Source organism: Budorcas taxicolor, chromosome 13, assembly GCF_023091745.1.
Source record: "Budorcas taxicolor isolate Tak-1 chromosome 13, Takin1.1, whole genome shotgun sequence".
Classification (NCBI taxonomy): domain Eukaryota; kingdom Metazoa; phylum Chordata; class Mammalia; order Artiodactyla; family Bovidae; genus Budorcas; species Budorcas taxicolor.
Genome location: NC_068922.1, coordinates 46,632,134 through 46,658,775, shown reverse-complemented (window position 1 = coordinate 46,658,775; position 26,642 = coordinate 46,632,134). Strand labels below are relative to the sequence as shown.

The window sequence follows — 26,642 nt, the reverse complement described above, 5'->3', positions numbered from 1 at the left end:
GTGTGAGGTGATATTTCATTGTAGTTTTGACTTGCATTTCTTTATAATTATCAAAGTTGAGCATCTTTTCATGTGCTATTGGCCATCTGTATGTCTTCTTTGGAGAAATGTCTATTTATGTTTTCTGCCCAGTTTGGTTTTTTTTTTTTTTTTTTTTCTGACTGAGTTGTTTAGCTTTTTCATTATTGAGTTGTATGAGCCGTTTGTATATTTTGAAAATAAAACCCTTGTTCATCACATCATTTGAGAATATTTTCTCCCATTCTGTAGGTTGTCTTGTCATTTTGTTTACAGTTTCCTTTGCTGTGCAAAAGCTTTTAAGTTTGATTAGGCCCCATTTGTTCATTTTTGCTTTTCTTCCTTTCTTATGTTTACTTGGCTGCATAGCGTCTTTGTTGCTACAGACAGGCCTAGTTGTCCCACAGCATGTGGGATCTTAGTTTCCTGACCAGGGATAAAACTTGCATCCCCTGCATTGCAAGGCAGATTTTTAACCCCTGGACCACGAAGGAAGTCTTTGCTTTTATTTCTTTTGCTTTGAGAGACTGAATTGAGAAAACACTGATACAATTTATGTCAGATAATGTCTTGCCTATGTTCTCTACTAGGAGCTTTATGTTGTCATGTCTCATAAAGTCTTTAAACACTTCATTTTGAGTTTCTTTTTGTGTATGATATGAAAGAACGTTCTAACTTCATTGATTAGTTATGGCATGGCTGTCTAACTTTTCCAGCACCACTTGCTGAAGAGACTGTCCTTTCTCCAATGTATATTCTTGCCTCCTTTGTTGAAGTTTAATTACCCTTAGGTGTGTGGATTTATCTCTGGGTTCTCCATGCTGTTTCACTCATCTGTATGTCTGTTTTTGTGCGGGTACTACACTGTTTTGACTCCTGTAGCTTTGCAGCAGTGTCCAAAGACAGGGAGGGTTGTGCCTCCAGTTTTGCTCTTTTTCCTCAGGATTGTTTGGGCAGTTCTGGGTCTTTTAGGTTATTGATATTTCTCCCAGCAATCTTGATTCCAGCTTGTGCTTCTTCCAGCCCAGAGTTTCTCATGATGTACCCTGCATATAAGTTAAATAATCAGGGTGACAGTATACAGCCTTGACGTACTCCTTTTCCTATTTGGAACCAGTCTGTTGTTCCATGTCCAGTTCTAACTGTTGCTTCCTGACCTGCATACAGGTTTCTCAAGAGGCAGGTCAGGTGCTCTGGTATTCCCATCTCTTTCAGAATTTCCCGCAGTTTATTGTGATCCACACAGTCAAAGGCTTTGGCATAGTCAATAAAGTAGAAATAGATGTTTTTCTGGAACTCTCTTGCTTTTTCGATGATCCAGCGGATATTGGCAGTTTGATCTCTGGTTCCTCTGCCTTTTCTAAAACCAGCTTGAACATCTAGAAGTTCACGGTTCACATATTGCTGAAGCCTGGCTTGGAGAATTTTGAGCATTACTTTACTAGCCTGTGAGATGAGTGCAATTGTGTGATAGTTTGAGCATTCTTTGGCATTGCCTTCTGGGGGGATTGGAATGAAAACTGACCTTTTCCAGTCCTGTGGCCACTGCTGAGTTTTCCAAATTTGCTGGCATATTGAGGGCAGCACTTTCACAGCATCATCATTCAGGATTTGAAATAGCTCAACTGGAATTTCATCACCTCCACTAGCTTTGTTGGTAGTGATGCTTCCTAAGGCCCACTTGACTTCACATGCCAGGATGTCTGGCTCTTGAGAGCCCCTTGGACTGCAAGGAGATCCAACCAGTCCATTCTAAAGGAGATCAGTCCTGGGTGTTCATTGGAAGGACTGATACTAAAGCTGAAACTCCAATACTTTGGCACCTCAGAAAAGACCCTGATGCTGGGGTGATTGGGGGCAGGAGGAGAAGGGGACGACAAAGGATGAGATGGCTGGATGGCATCACCAACTCAATGGACGTGAGTTTGAGTAAACTTCGGGAGTTGGATGGGCAGGAAGGCATGGCGTGCTGCGATTCATGGGGTCTCAAAGAGTCGGACACGACTGAGCGACTGAACTGAACTGATAGACTTTAGGAAAATTTGTTCTAGTTTGGTGACAAATGTCATGAGTAATTTGATAGGGATCACATTAAATCTGTACAGTGCTTTGGGTAGAAGAGTGATTTTAACAATATTAATTCTTCTAATACAGAATATGGGATATCTTTCATTTCTTTGAATTATCTTCAATTTCCTTTATCAATGTTTTATAGTTCTCAGCATAGAAGTCTTTTCCTCCTTGGTCAGGTTTATTCTTAAGGGTTTTTAAAAATATGCTCTAGAAAAAGAGTGTTTTTGGACTTCCCTGGTGGTGCAGTGGATAAGAATCTGCATGCCGATGTAGGGGATGCAGTTTTGATCCCTGCCACAAGCTGTGGAGCAACTAAGTTCAGTTGCCTCAATTACTGAAGCCCGTGTGCCCTAGAGCCCACACACTGCAACCACTGAGCCAACGTGCTGCAACTACTGAAGCCTGCATCCCCAAAGCCTGTGCTCCACGAGAGAAGCCACCGCAGTGAGAAGCCCACACACAACGAAGTGTAGCCCCTGCTTGCTACAGCTAGAGAAAGCCCACAGGCAGCAACAAAGACCCACCACAGCCCCAAAGTTATTTTATAAAAAGGATTTGTTTTCTAAATTTCCCTTTCTGATATTTCATTTAGTGTACAGCAATTGAACAGATTTCTGTAAGTTAATCTTATCTCAGATATGCAGATGACACCACCCTAATGGCAGAAAGTGAAGAAGAACTAAAGAGCCTCTTGATGAAAGTGAAAGAGGACAGTGAAAAAGTTGGCCTAAAGCTCAACATTCAGAAAACTAAGATCACGGTATCCGGTCCCATCACTTCATGGCAAATAGATGGGGAAATAGTGGAAATAGTGGCTGACTTTATTTTTCTGGGCTCCAAAATCACTGCAGATGGTGACTGCTGTCATGAAATTAAAAGACGCTTACTCCTTGGAAGGAAAGTTATGACCAACCTAGACAGCATACTAAAAAGCAGAGACATCACTTTGTCAACAAAGGTCTGTCTAGTCAAGGCTATGGTTTTTCCACTGGTCATGTATGGATATGAGAGTTGGACTATAAAGAAAGCTGAGCGCTGAAGAATTGATGCTTTTGAACTGTGGTATTGGAGAAGACTCTTGAGAGTCCCTTGGACTGCAAGGAGATCCAACCAGTCCATCCTAAAGGAGATCAGTCCTGGGTGTTCATTGGAAGGACTGGTGTTGAAGCTGAAACTCAAATACTTTGGCGACCTAATGTGAACAGCTGACTCATTGGAAAAGACCCTGATGCTGGGAAAGATTGAGGGTAGGAGGAGAACGGGATGACAGAGGATGAGATGGTTCAATGGCATCACTGACTCAATGGACATGGGTTTGGGTAAACTCTGGGAGTTGGTGATGTACAAGGAGGCCTCGCGTGCTGCAGTTCATGGGCTCATAAAGAGTCGGACATGACTGAGAGGGGAAACTGAACTGAACTGAATCTTGTTTCCGGCTACCTTGCTGAATTTGTTTAGCAATTCTAGTAGTTTTTATGTGGATTCTTTAGAATTTTCTATATAGTATCATGTCATCTGAATATAATGACTGTTTTACCTCTTCCCTTTCAATTTGGATACATTTTAATTCTTTTACTTGTCGAATTGCTGCGGTGAGGACTTCCAATACTGTGCTGAATAGCTCTGGCATCTTCTTAAATATGGATTTGTGTGGGAAGGGAAATAACTAACCAATAACAACTAACATGAAGTTGAAGGAAGAGAATAAAAAAGAATATCTTAAATGCTATATACCACAGTGCTGGGTTTTAAAGAAACAGAATATTTCTCAAACGTTCTCATTTGTTAGGTGGCAATGAGAGAAAAGATTTTATGTAAAATGTAGCATTGAAAAGGAACTTCAGTTCACAATTCCTTGGGATCAGATGTGCTCATCCACCATCTCTGAGAGTATAGACCTTAGTAATAAAGGGTAATAAAGGGTAAATGCAGCTGCCTGTTATTTTAATGTAAACTCAATGCAAGAAATTCTTATTAAAATGATGTTGTAGACTGTGACTAGATTTTGTCCTCCCTAAAAAGTGACAGTATAAAGGCATCTCTGACAAGAGGTTGGAGGATGATTACAAAAATGTACATGTGCATTTCCTGGTATTTTCTATGTTTAAATGAAGAGGAGGAAAAGAGGTGTCTACCTGGAGCCAACAGGTCTGATGGTATTCGTTCAGAGGCCAAGGAATCATTTACCATCTCCTCCTCCAAAAAAATAATAATAATAATAACGGAAAGGGGAAAGTGAAAGTAAGGAAGCCAGGGGTAAAGAGAACAAGGGCATGTGAAGAGAAAGAATATCTGATAAGCAAACTTTCACCAGGGTCTTTGGAACAATAGCGACAACAGGACCTCAAACAGGACCTCCGGGAGCGGGTGTGAGACTAGCGCAGGAGGTCCCAGAACTCTGCTGCTGATGGAGCCGGAAAAGGCAGTGAGATAACCTCCCTCCTTTACAAAGCAGAAAGCCAATGCCTGGAGACCTTGCTCTGATAACTACCCACATATATTCACATTCACTTTTATTAGCTTCAGTTGTCCAATAATTATATTTTTTGGCTTTTCACATAAATTTTTAGATGTGAGCTATGGATAGATTGCAGCCACTAAATCTCTCTACACACTAACCAAAGAAATCAGTGAAAAGTAAGATGCTATAGAACTTAATTTTATAGTGTTCTCAAAAGCATATATTATTTCAAGTAAGGGACATACAGTGTTGTAGTAACAACCAGTTTCTTAGGCTATTATTATTAGCAATTTTTTTCCTAATTAGGAAAAAAGATTTTTTTAAAAAAGAAGGTATCTTGTAACCCAGAGAAATATTCATGATTAACATTTTCTTCCACAGGTCTTTTAATATCTCACAGAATTAAAAAATATACAGATATGTGATTTTATATTATTTTCCAGTTAACAGTTTTTAATGCTGGATTTTTATCTTATTTTGACTTTTTAAATTGATATTACAAAAACATTATGATGAATCTCATTAACTAATTCATCAAATAGTTTCGAGTGCCAAATATTTTTGAGCTATAAATATTAGGAAAAGTGCCTAACCCTAAGCAGTTATAAACCTTACTGCCAATTTCCTGCCTCCTCTCTCCCCCAATTTCATTCCAGCCCCCACCCTGGGTAGTGAAGTTCAGGTCTCCTATGCCAGATCTGTACCTAAAAAAATTAAAAAAAAAAATGGTATACAGGATTTTCTTTCCTTTCTTCTTCTTTTTCTTCTTTTTTTTTGCCACACCTCACAGCTTACAGGATCTCAGTTCCCTGACCAGGGATTGAACCCAGGCCCTCAACAGTGAAAATGCCAAATCCTAACCTCTGGACCATCAGGGAATTTCCTTTCCTGAAACTATCATAACATTGTTAATTAGCTAAACTCCAATACAAAGTAAAAAGTTTTAAAAGAAATAAAACTGTTTTAAAAAAGAAGAAAAAGTGATTTGGAGAATTGCATTATAACAAAGCCATGGTTGTAATCCTTTCATCTTGCTGCAGATTAATATTTCTTATTTGGGGTGTCAGCCACCTGATATTGACTTACCTTCTGTATAAATTCTTGCCGTGCCAATCCTAATGCCCTCGAAGGTACATGAATGCCTCAGACAAACTGGGGAGTTTGTGCATGAAAATGCCAAGGAGAAAAGCATATTAATGTGCTTCAAAAATATCATCCCAGGTATACATACGTCTTCTGTTTCACACACACACACACAGACACACACACTCACACACTCGCTCACGCATACACGGCCAGAGAGAAAATTATTTGGCTCCTCTCAGGGTTTGGGAGACCTGCATTTACAATATCCTTTATCCCACAGCCCTGAGTTAGTAACCAAAGTATAACATGACCTAATTAACATACAATTTTAATTAAACTGCATTAAGGTCTACTTTTCTTGAGTGACAAATCTGCTGGTATTGTGTTATTTAAGAGCAAAACACTAATATCTTGATAGTACCTTCTCAAGTGCAATGAGACCACCAATTATATCTGTGCTATTTTTTCCACTTAACCATATTCATTGGGTACCTTGGTATGCTATGGAGAACAAATTATCTCATTAGTCTATAAACTCTAAGGTAAATATATCATTACAATAATCTTATGTTATGGAGAAAGATAGAGGTTTTAGACTGGGGACTTAGGAAAGTCTTTTTTGAAAAAGGGACAATTGAATAGACACCTAAAGAATGAGTAGGATCATGCCCAGGGAGATGGGGGAAGGATATTCCAGAAGGAGGGAACAAACTTTATACTGTCCTGATATGGGACAAAGGTTAGTGAGGCAGGGGTGAAATGTATAATGAGGTTAAAGTTAAAGGAGATATAGGTAGAGGTCAGACAAAACTGGCCTTTGTGAGCCAAAGAACAGGATTTGACTTCATTCAAGATCCAACAGAAAATCTTTAATGCTTTTTAAGTTGGGAAGGATAAATTGTGCATACACGCTTGTCTTTCAGAAAATATATTTAGGATAGATTTCTAAATGTGGATGTCTGAGCGTAAAGATATTAAATATAAATATTCTTAAGGCTCTGGTATTTCAAGAATATTCATACCAATTCAATTTCCTATCAATAGTGTATGAAAGTATGTCCATCTTGCTAACCCTTGATAATATTATCATTGAAGAATAAAAGCAGCATTGTGTTACTTTGTCATTTTATTATTAATGAATTTGAACATTTGTCAATTTATTAATAATTTATTTTTCCTGTTTTGTAAATTATCCATCATTTGTTTCTTTTTTTGGTGGAGTGTATGGCATCTTTTTTCCCTGGAGAAGGATATGACAACCCACTCCAGTATTCTTGCCTGGAGAAATCCATAGACAGAGGAGCCTGGTGGGCGACAGTCCATGGGGTTGCAAGGAGTCGGACATGACTGAAGCATATGAGCACGCACGCATGTGACATTTATCTTACTAATGTGACATAGTTTTTTATATTTAAAGATGGTTATCCTAATTTTTAATTCTTGCATATATATATATATATTTGTTGTTGTTCAGTTGCTAAGTTATGGCCAACTCTTTGCAATCCCATGCACTGCAGCATGCCAGGCTCCTCTGACCTTTACCAACTCCTGGAGTTTGCTCAGATTCATGTCCATTGAGTCAATGACGCCATCCAACTATCCCATCATTTGCTGCCCACTTCTCCTGTTTCCTTCAGTGCTTCCCAGCATTGGGGTCTTTTCCAATAACTCGGCTGTTTGCATCAGGTGACCAGAGTATTGGAGCTTCAGCTTCAGCTTCAGCATCAGTCCTTCCAATGAATATTCAGGACTGATTTCCTGTAGGACGGACTGGTTGGGTCTCCCTGCAATCCAAGGAACTCTCAAGAGTCTTTTCCAACACCACAGTTCAAAAGCATCAGTTCTTCAGCGTTCAACTTTCTTTAGAGTCCAACTCTCACATCCATACATGACTCCTTGAAAAACCATAGCTTTGACTAGATGGACCTTTGTTGGCAAAGTAATGTATTTTAAGTTACATAGGGTGATATACATATTCCTGAATCTCCATAAATGAAAACGCCAAGTCTCATTCAAATGGACTTATTTTACTTCAATTGTTTATAGTACTGTGATAACACAGAATAATAATTTCTATCCACGAATTTCTGTATAATGTACTGTTCATCTGCATTCCTGAAGATTTTCCATATTTATTCTCTATATTACACTTAAGATTATGTCCTCCAAAAGCATGCATTCAGTATTCATGCATTACACACAGTGTTTATGTAATTCAACCTGTGAAGCAAAACAGAAACATGAAATGAAATTTTAGAGAAATAAAAGCAAGCCTTTCAGGAGCACATGCATGAACTTATTATTGCTATATACTAGCAAGCCAGAAACACTCTGAGATGGGAATTTATCAGGCAAACCCAAACTCTATGTAACTGTGAAGCCACCCTCTCTAAACTGGCCCTAAAAAATCTGAATTCATCCTCATTATGTGAGGAAAGCAGAGAAAAGGATATTTATTAGAAGAAACTCCTTATAAAGTATAAAAGTTGTAACCCTAGTGGGCATATTTTAAAATAGGTCTGTATTTGTTTTTGACACATTAGAATAACAAAATTTTATATAGTCAAATTTATCACTCTTTTCTGATAAAAATAATTGGTTTAGAGCTTAGGATATCACTTATTGGCCTTTTGGTTAAGATCAACTGCAGAGCTTCATATGTTTCTCTCCACATTAATCTTACTAACATTCACCTATATTTTCTTCTACCTTTAGAATAATCATTTTGAGTTTCTACAGTTGTATTATTCAAGTCACTTGGATTATTTTAAAGTATGGTGTTTAAGGTAAGGATATGATTTGATTTCGTTTTTTAAAGAAACAAAAATTCCACACCATATGTTGAGTAACCCATGCCCTCTCTATTTACATGATATTTCTTAAAGCAGAATCTGGAAAAAGTGATATGTTGATCTAGCCAGATGTTACTTAAGTGTCAAGTGTCAGCCAGGGTTGGGGAAGAACTTGGAGTGTTGTGTGGGTCCTTCTTTGGGTAGTGCTAAGTCCAAAATCACTGCGGATGGTGACTGTAGCCATGAAAGTAAAAGACGCTTGCTCCCTGGAAGAAAAGCTATGACAAACCCAGACAGTGGATTAGAAAGCAGAGACATTACTTTGCCGACAAAGGTCCATCTGGTCAAAGTTATGGTTTTTCCAGTAGTCATATACAGATGTGAAAGCTGGACCATAAAGAAGGCTGAAAGCCAAAGAATCGATGCTTTTGAACTGTGGTATTAGAGAAGATTTTTGAAAGTCCCTTGGACTGGAAGGAGATCAAATCAGTCAATCCTACAGGAAATCAGTCCTGAATATTCATCTGAAGGACTGATGCTGAAGCTGAAGCTCCAATACTTTGACCACCTGATGCAAAGAACTGACTCATTGGAAAAGACCCTGATGCTGGGAAAGATTGAAGGAAGGAGGAGAAGGGGATGAGAGAAGGGGATGACAGAGGTTGGATGGCATCACTGACTCAATGCACATGAATTTGCGCAAACTCCGGGAGCCGGTGAAGGACAGGGAAGCATGGTGTGCTGCAGTCCCTGGGGTAACAAAGAGCTGGACACAGCTGAACAACTAAACAGCAGCAAAATCTCTGAGACGTTGGCAAGTTGGTGTAAACCATTCCTCACAGCCCACTACTCTCCCTTTCTCTCCTCTCCTTGATACCTCTGTTCCTTGCCCTCTCTTTGCAGATAAATTCATGGTATAACCTAAGTTGCATGGAAATAATCTTTTGAGTCTTCTGGGCCTCTCCCCACCTCCCAATCCCAAACCAGTTGTCTGCAACCATCTTCCCTGCCGATTATTTATTCAGCTGGGAGGAAAATAAAGTAAATAAAACTGTTCTGAAGGGAAAATAGGGCCAAGGGTTAAATTCTAGGCAAAACCACAGAAGAATAAGAGATAATATCTAGGTACAAAAATAAAAATGATGGCTAAAAATTTAACGGGAGAAAAATGTGCAGTTAGGGTTAGTGATCTCTCTCCTAAAGTATGTTTCCTTTTACACATATGTGATGTCTTACTTGAGTGGCCTCTGTGAAATATGTGTGAACATGCAGTCCTCTATTTTATAGACGACTTTTAAAGAAAGATGATTTACTTAAAGCTATTCACCTTTAGAATTCCTGGTCCCACATTCAAAGGCATGGCTTGATTTTTTTCTGACATCTTTAACCCCTCTGCTCGATTTTATTGGCATATATTTATCCGTACAATTAAAATCAGTTAAAATTATTTTATAATGTCCCTTGAGATAACGAAAAACTCTCTGGAATGTATCAGAACCAGGGCCTATGAAAGGCCATGTTTCTTAGAACTCCCTTTCGAAATTCTAACTTAGCCCTAGAGACCAGCTATGAAAGACTGATGAACTGGATTAGACTCCAGCATTTCTCGGACAAGAGTTTTCCAGCAATTTTCGGGTATGCATGCATGTCCAAAGAGAACCAGAGTAGGAAGTTTTGGTTGGTAGGTCTTCCTTCCAAACTCTTATGGACAAAGATCATTAGAGAAAATACTGTGAAATCTATAAAAGTGTCCTTATGACTGAGACTTTCTTAACCCACATATTGGGATCTCCTCAGGTTGGATCTAGAATTACGAACTAAGAAAGATAACCTCCTTCTCCTTACAAAAACTGGTAGTGTTTTTGCAGAAACGATAATGCTTGCTCCCGTCCTTTCTTAAGACCTGTTTGTGTACACACGGAATGAAGAATTCAGCATTTTCCTGCAATACGTTTCGTTAACAGAATCCAAAGGGTATTAACGTCCTTTTGCCGATCTCGCCGATTCAGGCCTCGCTGCTTTTCCAACCCTGTGCCCTCCGGGCCGCCCAGAGCCGGCGCCTGCAGCGCCCGCGGCCGCGGCCCGCGCGGGCGATGCTCCGGGCGCCGGATCTTTGTGCGCCCCGCGCCCGGCTCCGCGCGCCCGCACGTACGTAGCTTTCACGTGCGTGTGGACTCGGGTGCCTGTGTGGGTCCGTAGGAATATGCTCGGATTAGGGAGAGGCGCGGAGCACAGGACGGCGGGAAGGTGGGTGTGGGCGTGTGGGCAGCCCGCCGGGAGGGAGCCCGCGCGGAGCCCCAGCCCGCGGCCGGCGGCGGCCACACAATAAAGCCCGAGGGCGGCGGCGGGCGGTGGGAGGCCGGCGGGCGGCCGCCCCGCTCAGCCCGCCGTGTGAGCGGCTCCGCGGCCCCGCAGGACGCGAACTTTCCCGGCGGCGGCGCCGCAACTCTGCGCCCGGGCCCGGCCCGCCGCTCGGCGAGGAGACCTCGTAAGTGCGGCGGCGGGACCTCCGCGCCCGCCTTGCCGGGTGCTCGCGAGTTTCCGTGGTGGAAGCTTGTAAACATGGCGCCCCTGAGGCGCGGGGTCCAGGCGGGCGGCGGGGGGAGGAGGCCGGGCCGGGGCGGGGAGGAGGGGAGGCCGGGGCGGGGAGCCGGGCCCGGAGACCGCAGCCCCCCCGCCCCGCGCCCCGCCGGCCCGGCCCGCAGGAGGCGGCGCGGACGGCGGGCCGGCGCGGAGGGGCAGGGCCTGGCGCGGCGGCGGCGAGCACCGGAGCATAATGGTGGGGACGCTCGGCCTCGGCGGGGGCGCGGGCGCGGGCGGGGCGCGGGCGGGTGTCCTAGGCGGGGGCTTTGTGAGGCCCGGCCTGGCCGCAGCCTTTCGGGCCGCGGGCGTGACCGCCGCTCGCCTCCGGCCCGCGGAGCTTTGTTCGCGCAGGGCCGGGCCTGCTGGGCCGCCCTTGGCCGGCGGGGGAGGCGGGCCCGCCGGCGGGGGAGGCCCCGCAGGAGCAGGGACGCGCGGGGCCTGCGCGGGCCGCGAAGCCGGGGAGTCGCGTGAGCGCCGCCCGCCAGGCCGGTCCTCCTTGCGGGGCCAGGCCCCTGGGCCACGGTCCGGGTCGGGGTCCGCCCGGACACGGCCCTGTGAGTGTCTGGGGTGGGTAGGGTGGGCTGGGGGCGTCCGCGGCGGCTGGGCAGGTTGGTCGGTCCGCAAGGGCCCAGGCGAGGCTCGGCCCCCCAGGTCCGGGAACCAGGCGGCAGCGAGGCCTCCGCTTCCTCCGCAGACCTCCCGGGTGCTGCACCGCCTGCGTGTCCGCCGCCGGTCCTGCCCGGCTTCAGAAGGGGAGCTGCTAGGCTGCGGCCCAGCGGGCTGGCCCGGGACCCCAGCTTCCGCGTGGACCGTACCCTCATGCGTTTCTGGCCCAGCGGTGCCCGGTGTTTGTACGGTGGGGGCGTGAGAGCCAGTGTCCATGGTGCTCGGTGTTACAGATCGTGTGGGCTGGCTGCCCGGTGTGTCCGTGGTGTGCGCCTGCTGTTACATACGTGGAAGCCTGCACGATACCTGGTGAGTGTTTGGTGCTCGGTGTCACATGTGGTAGGGACTTGCTACCTGGTGGAGTTACCGTGCCGGGTGACACACCAGGTGTGTGCATACCTGGTATGGGCATGTGATACCCGCGGTCACACACTGTGTGTTCGTGGTGCTTCGTGTGCTCCTGTGGGCTGTGGGCCCAGTACAGGGTCCTGTTGAACTCAGAGCCGGCACCCCGTTGAGGGACGGAAGAGATGCTTGGGTCAGACATTGAGAGGCCCAGGCAGGGCCCTCTGAGATTTAGGTCCTGGGTCCTTTGGTCTGCTCACCCAGGTGTGCTGCTTCCTACAGTAAGCAGAGTGCTGTGGAAGCAAGAGACTGGTTAGAAATAATTGTTTGTCTATTCAAAGGCAGAAAGTAAAACCTTTGTTTTCTTTTAGACAGAAATGTAGGAGTTGTAGCTTAGTGACTGTGGGCTGCATAAACTTTTCAGGTTTGGGGGTCATTGATTCTCATTAATGGTTCGAAGCTATCAGGGAAATCGTTTTAGCTACACTTTAAAAGTTTGAGTGCTTTCTGGTAAGCAGAGTTACCTGTGTGACTTTTCTGAATTCTCATTTGTACAGGCAGGAAATAAAATGTGAATTTTGTTCTAGCATGTCATTTTCCTTGTCTTTAGCATTGGTTACAGTCACTATTTTGAGGGACTGTCCTTTATAGATGGCCAAGTTAGAAAGTTAGAGGTCAGAAAATATGATTATGACAGACTCAATAAAATATTTTTCTTGCTTAGCTCAATGCATGATTAACAGAGGATCTCTGTTTTTTGTGGTACTTTTCCCACTTATATGTTGTTTATATGAAAACAATTTCCCTTCTACATTTTGTAATTGGGCAATTTATTTTTTCAGTTACCTGTTGCCATGTGCTTAAATAAACATACATGTAAATATTCCCAACTTTACAAAGACAAATCAATTAAAATGTTAAAATTATCTGCTTATTTCATAGGCAGTATTCCTAGGATATCACTATGTTGATACTTTGCATGTCTTGTTGCATGTTTCCATGAATTGCCCTGTGTGTGTGCACACTTTCACCCTTTTGTAACTGTACCCTCTTTTCCTTTAAGGGTTGTTCAGATTGTGTGTAAGAGAGACGTTCATACCCTTTGGCATACCTAAAATGAGATACTAATTGAATGTAATTAAGAATTTTAGCATTCATAATAAAGTATGGAATGCTGTCTGACTGTTGCCTAAAGCCCTAAACCTCTGGTGGAAGATTTTGTTCACCTACCTCTGTGATAAATCGCTTCAGTTGTGTCTGACTCTTTGGGACGCCATGGACTGTAGCCCTCCAGGCTTCTCTGTCCATGAGGATTCTCTAGGCAGGAACACTGTAGTGGGTTGCCATGCCCTTCTCCAACCACCCTTCAGTTGAAAAGCAAAGAGGCTGTGTCTGGAAAGGGGAAAATGTTAAGGAGAAGAGTCAGGCTTGAAAAAACAGTTTCACTGTTTCAAAACCTTAACTTGAACTCAATAGTGAATTTTTTTTACAGGTTGATTAGATTTTTTGGTAATTGATTAGAGGTAGTATACCAGCAGAGTTTGAGGCCGGTGGCTTGGGTCTGAATCACCTCTGGCCTTTACTAGCAAAGTGACCTTGGACAAATTATTTAAATGTGCTTTGCCTGGTCTCAGTTTCCCCATCTGAAAGAGCTTAATTGCTAGCACTATTTCTTACCTGATGACGTTCAGTTACTTTCTTTCAGTGGCATTGTCAGAAGTTCAGAAAGTTTAAATCTGCTTTGGTACAGTGTGGTCTGTCCTTCTTCGGTCTTGAGTTTTGAAATGTTTGGGTATCCACAGGTTTGTTACATAACTGAGTACCATGATAAAAATAGGTATCATATATTGTATGTTTACTAAGTCTCAACCATTTCACAAAGTTCTTTATGTATACTATTCCACTTTTAAAAATCATATATATGATCATCTTAAAAGTATGGCAGTCTTCCTTTTAATTGTGTAAGGTCTGACCTCCTTGTAGCACCTCCAAACCCCTCAACACATATACATATTCTCTCTCATAAGTGAATGAAGTAGTAGTGAATGAGAGAATATAATCCATGTAACATAAAAGTTTGAGAATTTCTATGATTAGAGTTGAAATGATAGAAATGAACGTAATGAAAGGGAGATACAATTCAAATCTAAATACCCAGCAGTATGATGTAATAACTCACATGTAATGTCTTAAACATATGTACTCCCTTAAGATTTTTTTATGTGCATGTATGTGCCTGCTATTACTGTTTCCAGTTAGAAAATTCTTGAAAAGCTATTTATAGGCATACCTCAGAGATACTGTGGGTTTTGTCTAGACCACCACAGTAAAGCAGATACAATAAAATGAGTTGTGAGTTTTTTGGTTTCCCAATATATATATTTAAAAATTATATTGAGACTATACTGTAGTCTGTTACGTGTACAGTAGCACTATATCTAAAAAATGAACATACCTTAATTTAAAAATATTGTTAAAAAATGCTACCCATTATCTGAGCCTTTAGTGACTTTTAGCATCAAAGATCACTGATCACAGATCACACTAACAAATATAGTAATAATGAAAAAGCTTAAAACATTGCAATAATTAATGAAAAAGCTTAAAATGTTGCACTAATTACTGAACTGTGACAGAGAAACAGAGAGAATGAATGCTGTTGGAAAAATGGTGCCAATAGACTTCTTCAATGCAGGATTGCCAGGAACTTTTAATTTGTAAAATGAGTATCTGTGAGGGGCTACAAGGTAAAGTGCAGTAAAACAAGGTATCCCTGTAGTCTGTATTGTGAAAACACTATACAATATTTTATATCAAAATTACTTACAAATGCAAATAAATAGTATGAAAAATTAAATATTTATTTGGAAATTAAGATAATATTTATAGAGAGCAGTATGTATCTAGTAGGCAAATTTAGCAAATTGTTAGGCTTAGATACTCAACTCAATATTACAAATCTAATTTATGTACAACTAGTAAATATTTAGACATTTAGCTAATCTTTCATTGTATTTTGGCGGCATGCTTTCTATTCAGTCAATACATAAATGGCTAATATTTGCCTAACTTTATGTGAAATTAAAGAACAGAGATGAATAGAAATGACAATGGAATACTGTCATAATAGGATCTTTAAGGGATCATATGGACTCATCTGTTCTTTAGAGATGAGAGGAATATGTTGAGCAGATTACCCTGTGTTCTTATATAGTAGTTGGAAAAATGTGTTTTGCTAAAAACTTATACACAGTATTTGCTTTTTTGTAAACTGAATAACATTTAAGTCTAGTAAACGAATTTTAAATAACTGCTTTTATAAAGTTAGTTGTTTTGTAAGAGCACATTAAAATATATTGACATTACTTATAGTAAGTAGAATATGTTTTAATATCTTCAGTTCATTCATTCGGATTGTTATTTATTGAGACTGCTTTATACTAGACACTTGATAACAAATTACTGAAGCAAGTGCAATAAGGTATAACAAGAAATTAAGTACAGGTGCTATAGAACCATATATGTGAGATAAGGTATGTTGTATTTGAGCTGAAATTACTTTTGAGGTCTTAACGCTGATTTCAGATTCATTCTAATTTTAACTTTGTGACTTTCATTAGCTACTTGATGATTTTTAAAGGCAACTTTATTATGGGTAGTAATTTTTTTATTCTTGTGTTATTATCTAAGCATTTAAATGAAAGGTAGACCCACTTAAAATCTTCAATATCTCTTTGTAATTTGACCTCCTTGTATGCTAAGTAAACTTAAAATTTAAAGAAAGACGACATCTTTCCTATCCGTTTATCATGTAAACAAAAGAGAGATATATACAAATATTTAGAAGTGTATTGAGAGCTCGTTGTGCAGTGCTGTGCTTGGTCGCTCAGTCGGGTCCGATTCTTTGCGACCCCATAGACTGTAGCCCACCAGGCTCCTCTGTCAGTGGAAATTCTCCAGGCGAGAATACTGGAGTGGGTAGCCATTCCCTTCACCAGAGGATCATCCCAACCCAGGGATTGAACCCAGGTCTCCTGCATTGCAGGTGGATTCTTTACCATCTGAGTCACCAGGGACTTAACTTTCTTGCTAAAGGTTTTGTCTTGTGTTACATGGGGCAGGCATTGTCTCAAGGAATCTTCTACTGTTCCCGTTGCTGGAAAAGTTCACTTTGGCTTGAAATGGCTAATTTCTTATTTTTAACTCTTTATTTTATATTGAAATGTAGCCAACTATCACTGTTGTGATAGTTCAGGTGGACAGTAAAGGGACTCAGCCATATATATACAGGTGTCCATTCTCTCCCAGGCTCCCCTCCCATCCAGGCTGACACAGTGGACAGTTTGCTGTTCTATACAGTAGGACCTTGTTGGTTATCCCTTTTAAATATAGCAGTGTGTACATGTCGATCTCAAACTCCCTATCTCTTCCTCCTATCCTTCCCCACTGGCAGCCATGTTTCTTCTCTAAGTCTGTGGATCTGTTTTATAAATAAGTTATTTGTATAATTTCTTTTTAGATTCTGCATATAAGTATGTCATATGGTATTTCTCCTTGTCTGTCTGACTCCACTCAGTATGACAAGCTCTAGGTCCATCCATGTTGATGCAGATAGCATTGTTTCATTCATTTTAATGGCTGAGTACCTTTCCATTGTATATATGTACCACATTTCCTCTATCCAGTCCTTTGTCTATGAACTTTTAGGTTGCTTCCATGTCTTGGCTGTCATAAACAGTGCTGCAGTGAACATTGAGATACATGTATCCTTTTGAACTTATGTTTTTCTCCAGATATATGACCAGGAGTGGGATTGCAGGGTCATATGGTAGCTCTATATTTAATTTTTAAAAAACCTTCATACTGTTCTCCATAGTCGCTATACCAGTTTACATTCCCACCAACACTGTAGGAGGATTCCCTTCTTTCCACCCCCTTTCTAGCATTTATTGTTTGTGGATTTTTTGATGATATCCATTTTGACGGCTGTGAAGCAATATCTCAGTGTAGTTTTGATTTGCATTTCCCCAATAACCAGCACTGTTGAACATCTTTTCATATGCCTCTTGGCCATCTGTATGTCGTCTTTGGGGAAATGTCTGCTTAGGTTTTCTGCTCATTTTTTGATTGGGTTATTTGTTTTGGTGGTGTTAAGTCTCATATGTGTTTGTGTTAGTTGCTCAGTCTGACTCTTGGTGACCCCATGGACTGTATGTAGCCCGCAAGGCTCCTCTGTCTATGGAATTCTCCAGGCAGGCATACTGGAGTGGATTGCCACTCTCTTCTCCAGGGGATCTTCCCAACCCAGGGATCTAACCCAGATCTGCATTGCAGGCAGATTCTTTACTGTTTGAGCAACCAGGGAAGCCCCATGAGCTGTTCGTAAATTTTGCAGACTAATCCCTTGTCGGTCAGGTCATTTGCAGATGTCTCTCTCAGTCTACAGGTTGTCTCTTCTTTTTGTTTATTGTTTCCTTTAAAATAGATCATTTCTTGAAAGTTACTCCAAGTACGGAGGCTTCAGGATTCAGAAGGGGTTTGTTGTCAAAAAATAAAATAATATGAAACGTGGTGAGGAGAGAACTGATCAACTGATTGGTAGCATGCCTAGGTTCAGATCGTGCTGATGCTCATCAGTGGGGATATTACACAAGATTTTCTTATATTTAATAGCTATAGGAAGTTTTTTTTAAGAGAAATACTCTAAATGAAGGCTAAACTATCTCAGCTTGAAAGTTATTATGAACACTAGTTTTTTGGTAGATTTCTTGATTTATCTGCTCGTTGATTGCTTTTCTGTTTCAAAACTGCATCTGAGAAATGCTGTTAGAGAGATAAAGTTCTTAATTTTCAATTGAGTTTTGACATGAAGCCCTTCTCGAATTAATATGGAATATATCTACTTCAGTTGGCCAGTACTTGTAGGAACAAGTGAGGTTGATTTATTTGGGCTTGCTATTGATAGGTGTAAAAGTTTCTTGGGGCATTTTATTTACCATTAGCAATGTTATCTTTTTAGAAATTAATTTATTTATTTTAGGCTGCACTGGGCCTTTGTTGCTGCGTGTGAGCTTTTCTCTAGTTGTGGAGTGTGGGTTCTCTCACAGATGTAAGGAACAGACTTATGGACACAGTGTGGGGTGAGGAGGAAGGAGAGGGTGGGATGTAGGGAGAGACTAACATGGAAACGTGTATTAGTATGTAAATAGATAGCCAGTGGGAGTTTGCGATATGATCCAGTTCAGTTCAGTCGCTCAGCTGTGTTGGACTCTGCGACCCCATGGACTGCAGCATGCCAGGCTTCCCTGTACTGATTCAGGGAACTCAGGACAGGGCTCTCTGTAACAACCTAGAAGGGTAGGATTGTGAGGAAGACTCAAGAGGGAGGGGACATATGTATACCTGCGGATGATTCATATTGATATTTGGCAGAAACCAACACAATACTGTAAAGCAATTATCCTTCAATTAAAAATAAATAAATAAAATTTAAAAATATTGCACTTAGTGTAATGTCAAAATACCTTATGTTTTTTAGTTTGAAATAGATACATTCTCATTCTGCACATTTAAGTAGGCTCCCAATTATAATCAGTATTCGTGTTAGATTGTTTTAGTTCAGAAACTTGTATTTGAATAACTTGAAAGTTAAATTTTATTTTATGATTATTGAAATAAAAAGTTGTAGTCTCAGTTATTTCCAAGTGAATTAAAAGCTGAACAGCTACCAATACAAAGTTAGACTTTGTCTTGATTCATTTCCATATTTTAAATAAATCCTAATGAAAAACATACTGTTGTAAACCTTAGTTGCTGTAGTGTTTGCATCTTTTAAATAAATTCTTTGGGATTTAGGGCAACACGTGGGAAGCTCCTGATAGTACACTGGTTCTCAAGCATGACTGAACACCTGAATTTTTTTTTTTCTTAACAAGAACATTAAGCCAGAATCTCTGGGGATGGTTCTGGGCTCTATTTTAAAGTTCCAATTGGGTTTTTTTGTTTGTTTGTTTAACTTTCTAAGTTCCACGTTTTTTAAGTAGTCCAAGTCTATATGCCTTCTTCTAGAAAGTTCTTTTGTAATGGCTGATAGATAATGATGTACCCTGTGATGTTTAGCTGCCTGTCTTAGAAATTATTTTTCAGGAATCTTAATCTTGAAGTTTCCTACAGAGGATAATCTAAATGACCTGAAAAATAAATGTGTCCCAGAAGAAAACTAGTAGTCTTTTCAGGTTCCTCACAAATACTCTGGCATTGTCGCTTTGCTGATGATCAGAGGGGCTGGATAGCAAAGGTGGGGTTGGTTGGTGTTGCCTAATGGTCCTGCATTGTGTCTGGGACATTGATGTCCAGGCTGCCACCCAATTCAGTGTCTCTGAGATTTCCTGTAGTTTGAGCAGCAGCCTAGTGTTCTGCAGGTTGTGGAGTAAGCTTGTGACCTTGACAGGCATCGGAAGCACCTAGATGTCTTTCTCTGGGCAGTCGTTATGCCAGCCATGGTGAAGTTGTGCCTACAAGTGAGACTTAGACCACCTGAGGAGGTTTTCCTGGCACTGCTGTCTTAGCAGCCTGAATATTCTTGGCTTTTGTCTGCATGTCAGGTGGTCCTTGATGTTCCTCCGGATTGGAAGTGTCGTTTCCACTCACAGGGTCGGAGCAGAGCAGGAGCAGCTTCATTGTCTGAACCGAGGCCCAGAGAAATCCAAGGGAAGAAGCCTGTGAGCAGTGAGATTCACTGCCACTCCAGTCACTGGTGACCGACACCTGCCTTCTCGTGTTTTCGCACGTCTACCAGAGGGCTTCCTGAGGACCTGTGGAGTGTCTGATAATTTCCACGGGTTTCTCCTCTTTCCTCTCTAGTGTAGACTCCATCAATCTGCAGAAGTCAGGGCTTTTAGAGGAGGAGGAGTGACCTGGAGAAGCCTCCTTTGGCTTGGTGCTGACTGTTGGTGTTGTCTACAGCAAGTTCTGAACTGGTCATTTGTTCTTCCAGCTGGTTGGTGTAGCTTCGTCTGCAGTTCATTTCCCATTGACATCAGTCCTCTCAGGTTTTTCTAATTATTTTAAAGTATTTCAAGTCAGATTTTCTTAAATAAACATAATTTTCTTGGTTTTAGATGACCAGATACAGTGAGGAATTATGGTGTTAGAATCCCATTTTAAATAGAATATTCCTATAAAATTGGACTTGAAGAATAGAGTGGAAAATGTTAGATGAGTATACTATTACAAGTCTGTTTGCTTCTTACTCATTATTAAGTAACATCTTTTATTCAGCATCTGTAATTATCCCTATACCTGCTGCCTTCTATTCCCAAATTTTTCTGGAGTTCTAGGCAAGCGGCTTGCTTTCGTCACTATTGTTCAGTTGCTAAGTTGTGCCTGACTCTTTGCAACCCCATGGACTGCAGCATACCAGCCCTCCCTGTCCCTCACTATCTCCCGGAATTTGCCCAAGTTCATGTCCATTGAGTTGGTGATGCTAGCCAACCATCTCATCCTCTGCCACACCCTTCTCCTTTTGCCTTCAATCTTTCCCAGCATCAGGGTCTTTTGCAGTGAGTAAGCTCTTCGCATTAGGTGGCCAGAGTTAAATTAGAACTTTAGCTTCAGCATCAGTCCTTCCAGTGAATATATAGGGTTGATTTTCATTAGGATAGACTGGTTTCCTCTCGTTGCAGTCCAAGGGACTCTCAAGAGTCTTCTCCAGCACCACAATTTGAAAGCATCAATTCTTCAGCGCTCAGCCTTCTTTATGGTCCAACTCTCACTTCTGTAGACTACTGGAAAGACCTTAGCTTTGACTGTACTTCCCTATGTAAATTTGACCTCCTTTGTTTGGCCAGAAACATACAATTCCTATATTCATTGTGTGTCTTCACTTTTTGCAGAGTATATGTTCATCAAAGATGTTTGTTTTTGTTTGTCCACTTTTGGGGTGGAGGGGCAGAAAGGTCTTTTACTCAGCATCCTAACATCCATGATCTAAGGGTATCCTTAAAGCAAATCACTCCTACTTGCCTAAGTTTAAAAAGTTACTGCCGTTGAAATTACGTGGAAATCCACACTGGACTTACTCTGGACTTCGGATCCTGTGTGGTTTGATCTTAGATTCTGCCTCTCTTGCCTCTTTTCACACAGCACCTCTGTTTATGACATTCCAGCCACTGTCTTTTCTCCCCTTGAAATATACCAAGTCTTTCTCACTGTGACCTTTAACTGGAAACTTTTACGTTTTGACTACATTTACCCATTTTTTTCCCGACCTTCCCTGCCTTTGGCAACCATTAGTCTGTTCTCTAAATATATAGGTTTGGTTTTTTAAAAAAATATTTGGCTGCACCAGGTCTTAGTTGCAGTGTGCAGAATCTTCGATCTTTGTTTTGGCACCTGAGATCCTTTAGCTGTGGCATGCAGACTCCCAGTTGCACCGTGTGGGACCTAGTCCCCTGACCATAGCAAGGGATCTTTGCCACCGGACCACCAGGGAAGTCCCTATCGTGACTCAGTTGCAGTGAATATGGTGGCACAGCTATCTCTTTGAGGTAGAGTTTTCATTTTCTTCAGATAAATACCTAAAAGTGTAATTACTGGATCATAATGGGAGTTCTGTTTTTCTTTTTTTTCTCCATTGTATTTTATTATCTGATATTGGATATAGTTCCCTGTGCTATACAGTAGGACCTTGTTGTTTATCTATTCTGTATATAATTGTTTGCATCTGCTAATTCCGAACTCCCATCCATGCTTCCCTCATTCCTCTCCACCTTGGCAACCATAATTTTGATCTCTATGTGTCTGTTTCTGTTTGGTAAATAAGTTCCTTTGTGTTATATTTTAGATTCCACATGTAAGTGATATCATGTATTTGTCTTTGTCTGACTTCATTTAGTATGATCTTCTCTAGGTCCATCCACGTTCCAGCAAATGGCATTATCTCATGCCTTTTTTATGGCTGAGTAATTTCCATTATTATATGGACCATATCTTCTTTATCCATTCATCTGTTGGTGGACACTTAGGTTGCTTTCGTGTCTTGGCTACTGTAAAATAGTGCTACTCTATGAACATAGGGGTGCGTGTATCTTTTTGAATTAGAGTTTTTTCCAAATAAATGCCCAAGAGTGCAATTGCTGATGGTAATTGTATTTTTAGTTTTCTGAGGAACCTCCCTACTGTTTTCCATAGTGGCTTCATCAATTTACATTCCCACCAACAGTGTAGGAGTGTTCCTTTGTCTTCACACACTCTCCAGCATTTCAGAGACTCAGAACAGCCAACTCAGTATTGAAAGAGAGGAACAAAATCAGGGCCTGATACTACCCAACTTCAAGATTTATTATAAAGATATAGTACTTAAAACAGTGTGGTATTGGTGAGGTAACAGTCAGTTGCATAGATTAGTGGAACAGAATAGAGAGTTAATTTTGGTTAAAGGCTTAGGTTTGTGTTTAGGCTCATTTTTGTATGTGTGGATGTCCAGTTGTACAGCAACGCTTGGTGAACAGACGGCTTCATTGCATTGCGTTTGCTGCCTTGTCAGAAATGAGCTGACTTTGACACTTAACAGCTGGTAGGTCTGTTTCTGGGCTCTCTCTTCTGTTCTAAGTCTGTGTGACTTGGATAGCTAGATCTCAGAAATCTTGGTTTTAACTTCACATCTGTTTTCCTGAAATGTAGCGCTGGTTAATTCTTTAATCTTGAATTTAATCATTTCTAGGAATTAAGTGACATCACTTTTAGAATTTCTGCTACCAGTCTCTACTGTATTCTCCTGTTATATAATAGTTATATTTGCTATTTATTTTAGTGTTTGTAACTGTTAACTTTGTTATTATATATTTTCTGTATTTCTGAGTAAAGTATTTTTAACTTTACCTGTGTGTATTTTGAAAACATCTTATAAGTTGAGTTACGTGTCAACTGTACCTGTTTGTATTCCATTGTTTGACTCCGGGATTGTAATATGCATCCAGGGATTGTAATATGCATCCATGATTTAATATACTTCCCCTTGAATTAATATAATAAGTACCACTTGACATAAAATGTGAGAATTTACAATGATATAACTGCTTACTATCTCTCCCCTCATGTGTATTATTCTTGTCATCCATATTGTTCCTCTACATATGTTTAAATCTGATGATACCTAGCAGTTATTTTTATGTTTGTTTAAACAATCAGTTATCTTTTCAAGACTTAAGAAATTTTATATTTTCCCACATTTACCATTTTGTAGTGTCACTTAATCTAGAAGTAATGTCTCTCTGGATTCTCACCGCATATATTTTGGACCGTTTGTGTCATATATGATACTATAATTAGTAGTGCCATGTATATGTCAAATTTCCTCTGCTAGTTTTATGTTATTTTCTGTCAAGGACTAGAGTTTATACATTTAAAAATGCTTCATTGCGTTTAGCACAGTGGGTATTTGTATAATCTGACAAGTTGTATTATTATGGTTCACCATTAGATGTCACTTTTACCAGTAAATTCCTCATCATAATGTTACTGGATTTGGAAACTTGACATACCTGTACTAGTGCACTTAAACTGAGAAGCTTCTGTATGTTTTAAAGTTACAACTTTTTAGAAAAAGACACATTTGTAAATCATAATTATAATTTTAAAAATCTTCTAGTTTCATATTTCAGTCTATACTGCATCAACGAATTATCCTGAAGTTTTCTTTAAAACTTGAATGTTGTCGTTACTGTTCTGATTCTGAACTGATTTTGTAATTCTGAAAAGAACTCTTATTTCAGGAGCCTAGCTGGTCCTAGATTCACCAGAAGTGAGTCTCTGTTAAGCTTTGGCAACTCCTGGCTCTCTCTGGGTTTTTGGAGAAGGAGGGAGAACCGACTTAGTCGTGAAAAGAAGTGTGGAGACGGGGAAAGGGGTTTGTGAGGCTCTGCTGACTCCCCGGAGCACAGGGAAGCGCGGAGGAGGAGTGCTCCTTCCGGGTGAAGGATCAGGCCAGGGAGAGTTCAGCCATCCCCAGAGCTTTTTGCTCGTCTGTCTTACGCCTTTGGGCCTCAGCATCTCTCCGGCATCGTACCCTGTGTGCCTTAGGGCTCAGGTGTCTTGTTGCCCAGCAGGTCTGTGCCCGTGCCCAGTGGGGAGTTCAGACGTGTGGCCTCTTCATATTGTACCATCGCTCAGCAGACATTGAGGCTGCAACTCTGTTTTTTCCCCCTAGTCTTGCCAGGGTGTAGCCGGTGGCCGTTTGCCTCAGTCTGTTCAGAATATAGAAAGCTGAATAAATTAACAATGTTGATTCCTTATAACTTAATGAATGGCCGGCACCTGAACCTTTCTGATAATGTGGGTCCTTTCATGTCATCCACTGATATACCAACTGCCACCCTTTGACACCTCAGTCAGAAACAACTGTTCTGCACTTTCTGTTTGTGGTCTTATTTTTCTTTAAAGGAATGTTGTTTTTATCTATCAGTATGTCTGTATTGAATAAAGATATTCACTCTTTGCGACCCCATGGACTGTAGCCCACCAGGTTCCTCTGTCCGTGGAATTTTCCAGGCAAGAATACTGGGCTAGATTGGCATTTCCTTCTTCAGGGTATCTTCCCAACCCAGGGATCAAACGTGGGTTTCCTGCATTGCAGGCGGAGTCTTTACCGTCTGAGCCAGCACGGAAGCCTCTTTCATGATGAAGTACCTAATAATTTGGACATTTAGTTTCTATTTTGCATTGATCTGTCAAATTACACACAATGTAATATCAAAAAATGAAATTTTATGTAGTAATATTTTTGCTTTATAATAAATTTTATGTGTGTATTTCTTTGGCATATTGATATAAGATGACTGCTCCTTCTTTTTGGGCAGACCTTTTTGACTATTGGTCTTTTAGTGTCATTCTTTGTGAAGTAATGAAGTGAACATTTTTATGGAGTAATTGGTGATGTGGATGGTAGGAAATAAAAAGTTGGCTGTACTATATAGTGAGGTGCTGAGTGTTAACTCACTTGTATTAATGATAATTGATTTGGTAATCTGTGCTTTTCCCTTATGTTTCCATATATTGCTACAGCTAAAGGAGTAAACAGGTCATGGCACGCTTAACAAAAAGACGGCAGGCGGACACAAAAGCTATCCAGCATCTTTGGGCAGCCATTGAGATTATACGGAATCAGAAGCAAATTGCCAACATTGACCGTATTACAAAGTAAGTCATTTTATACAGACAGATCTCTCAAATTTTACATGGAATTTTGGGAGAAAAGGTCCAAGAATCATTTGCTTATTTATTATGTTAGTCAACATGTATTATAAAGTACTAGTCACTTTTTGCCTTGTAGGATTGTAAAGTTGTTAGGGAAATACTGAAACATGCAGAAGCACCTTGTGTTTAGAGGGTATATAGAATACCAATGTGTACTACTTCCAATGGTACGCTAATACATTTTCAGTTACCGCAATTTTTTTAACTCTTGAAAGCCAGTCTTTATTTAAGTCTTTTATCAAAAGGCATTTGGTTAATTACTTTCTTTTATGTAAACCATCTAAAAGTCTACTGGTCATTGTTTATTTTAATGTGTGAATAATATATGCTACCATATAATGTGGTGTAGGTACAGTAAATAACTTATTAGTTTGTAGTACACTAACCAGAATTTTCAACAATTTCATTCTGTATTTTTAAGTTGCAGATAGTATATCTTCAGCTGAAAGAAGGAAGTTCTTTATTTTATTTTCCATTGCTCTTTATCTTGATGGTCCAAGATTCAGAGTAGCAAAAAATCCGACTCCTGTATGAATGCTCTGTTTACATGTTATGTACTAATTATAAGGGAATCTGCAAATAGAAATTGATTTTGTTTTGCTTTGTATTTTTAAAGGAATACAATTAAATTAATCTTTTTAAAATGTTTGAAATTTTTAGAATAATTTAGATAGAATTTCTTTATACTTATTCTCTGACACATCCTTTAAACGCTAACTATGAAAATGGAAAACAGATGATTTACAAAAGCTCATTTAAATAAATGGTTATTTTTGTCCTTGTTAATAGGCAACAAAGTTAAGTAATATATGTTTATATTTTTGTCACTTAGTCATATTCTAGTGAAGAGGTTTATAAAGGTGACTTAAGAGGGAAAGGCCAGGAGAAAGAAAGATGGTGTTGCATGTTGCTTTAACTCTGTATCATGTTCTTTGGATGTTTTAAAGTTGCCCATGTACAACTTGCTCCTATAGGTGACTCGAAGGGGAAGAAATAGGTAACAGCTGTGTGGAAAATAAGGATAAAATAATAGTATATAATAATTAAGTTACCTTTAATATTGGTGATATTGGATAAAATATTTTTAAAAACCTCTAAGTACAGAAATATAAAAGTATTTTCCTATGGTTGGGATTTTGAAAAAAGCCAACATAGTTTGTTTATATCAAAATTTACAGATGAATGGTGGAAATAAGATACTGTTCTTTGGATTTAATTTTTAAAATTCATTTAATCTTGACTGAACTATTTCAACTTACAGGCTATTACTTCTTATTAATCCATGGCATCTTTCTCTAAAGCTCTAGGGACATTCTCTAGGAACCTGTGGGAATCTCCAGGTGAGGTGTTCAGAGTTTGTCTGA

General features: G+C 40.4%; 1 protein-coding gene across 3 annotated transcripts in view; it reads left to right on the top strand.

Annotated features, from left to right (window-relative positions):
* The first annotated feature begins 11,896 nt into the window (after positions 1–11,896).
* The window catches only part of ZMYND11 (zinc finger MYND-type containing 11), a 72,830-nt gene continuing 58,084 nt past the window's right edge, over positions 11,897–26,642 (top strand). For all 3 annotated transcript variants that reach the window (XM_052651303.1, XM_052651302.1, XM_052651304.1), the window contains exons 1-2: positions 11,897–11,988; positions 25,087–25,221. In XM_052651303.1, the coding sequence (XP_052507263.1) occupies positions 25,106–25,221 (116 nt within the window). In that variant the 5' untranslated portion in view covers positions 11,897–11,988; positions 25,087–25,105. The remainder of the gene's footprint in view (positions 11,989–25,086; positions 25,222–26,642) is intronic.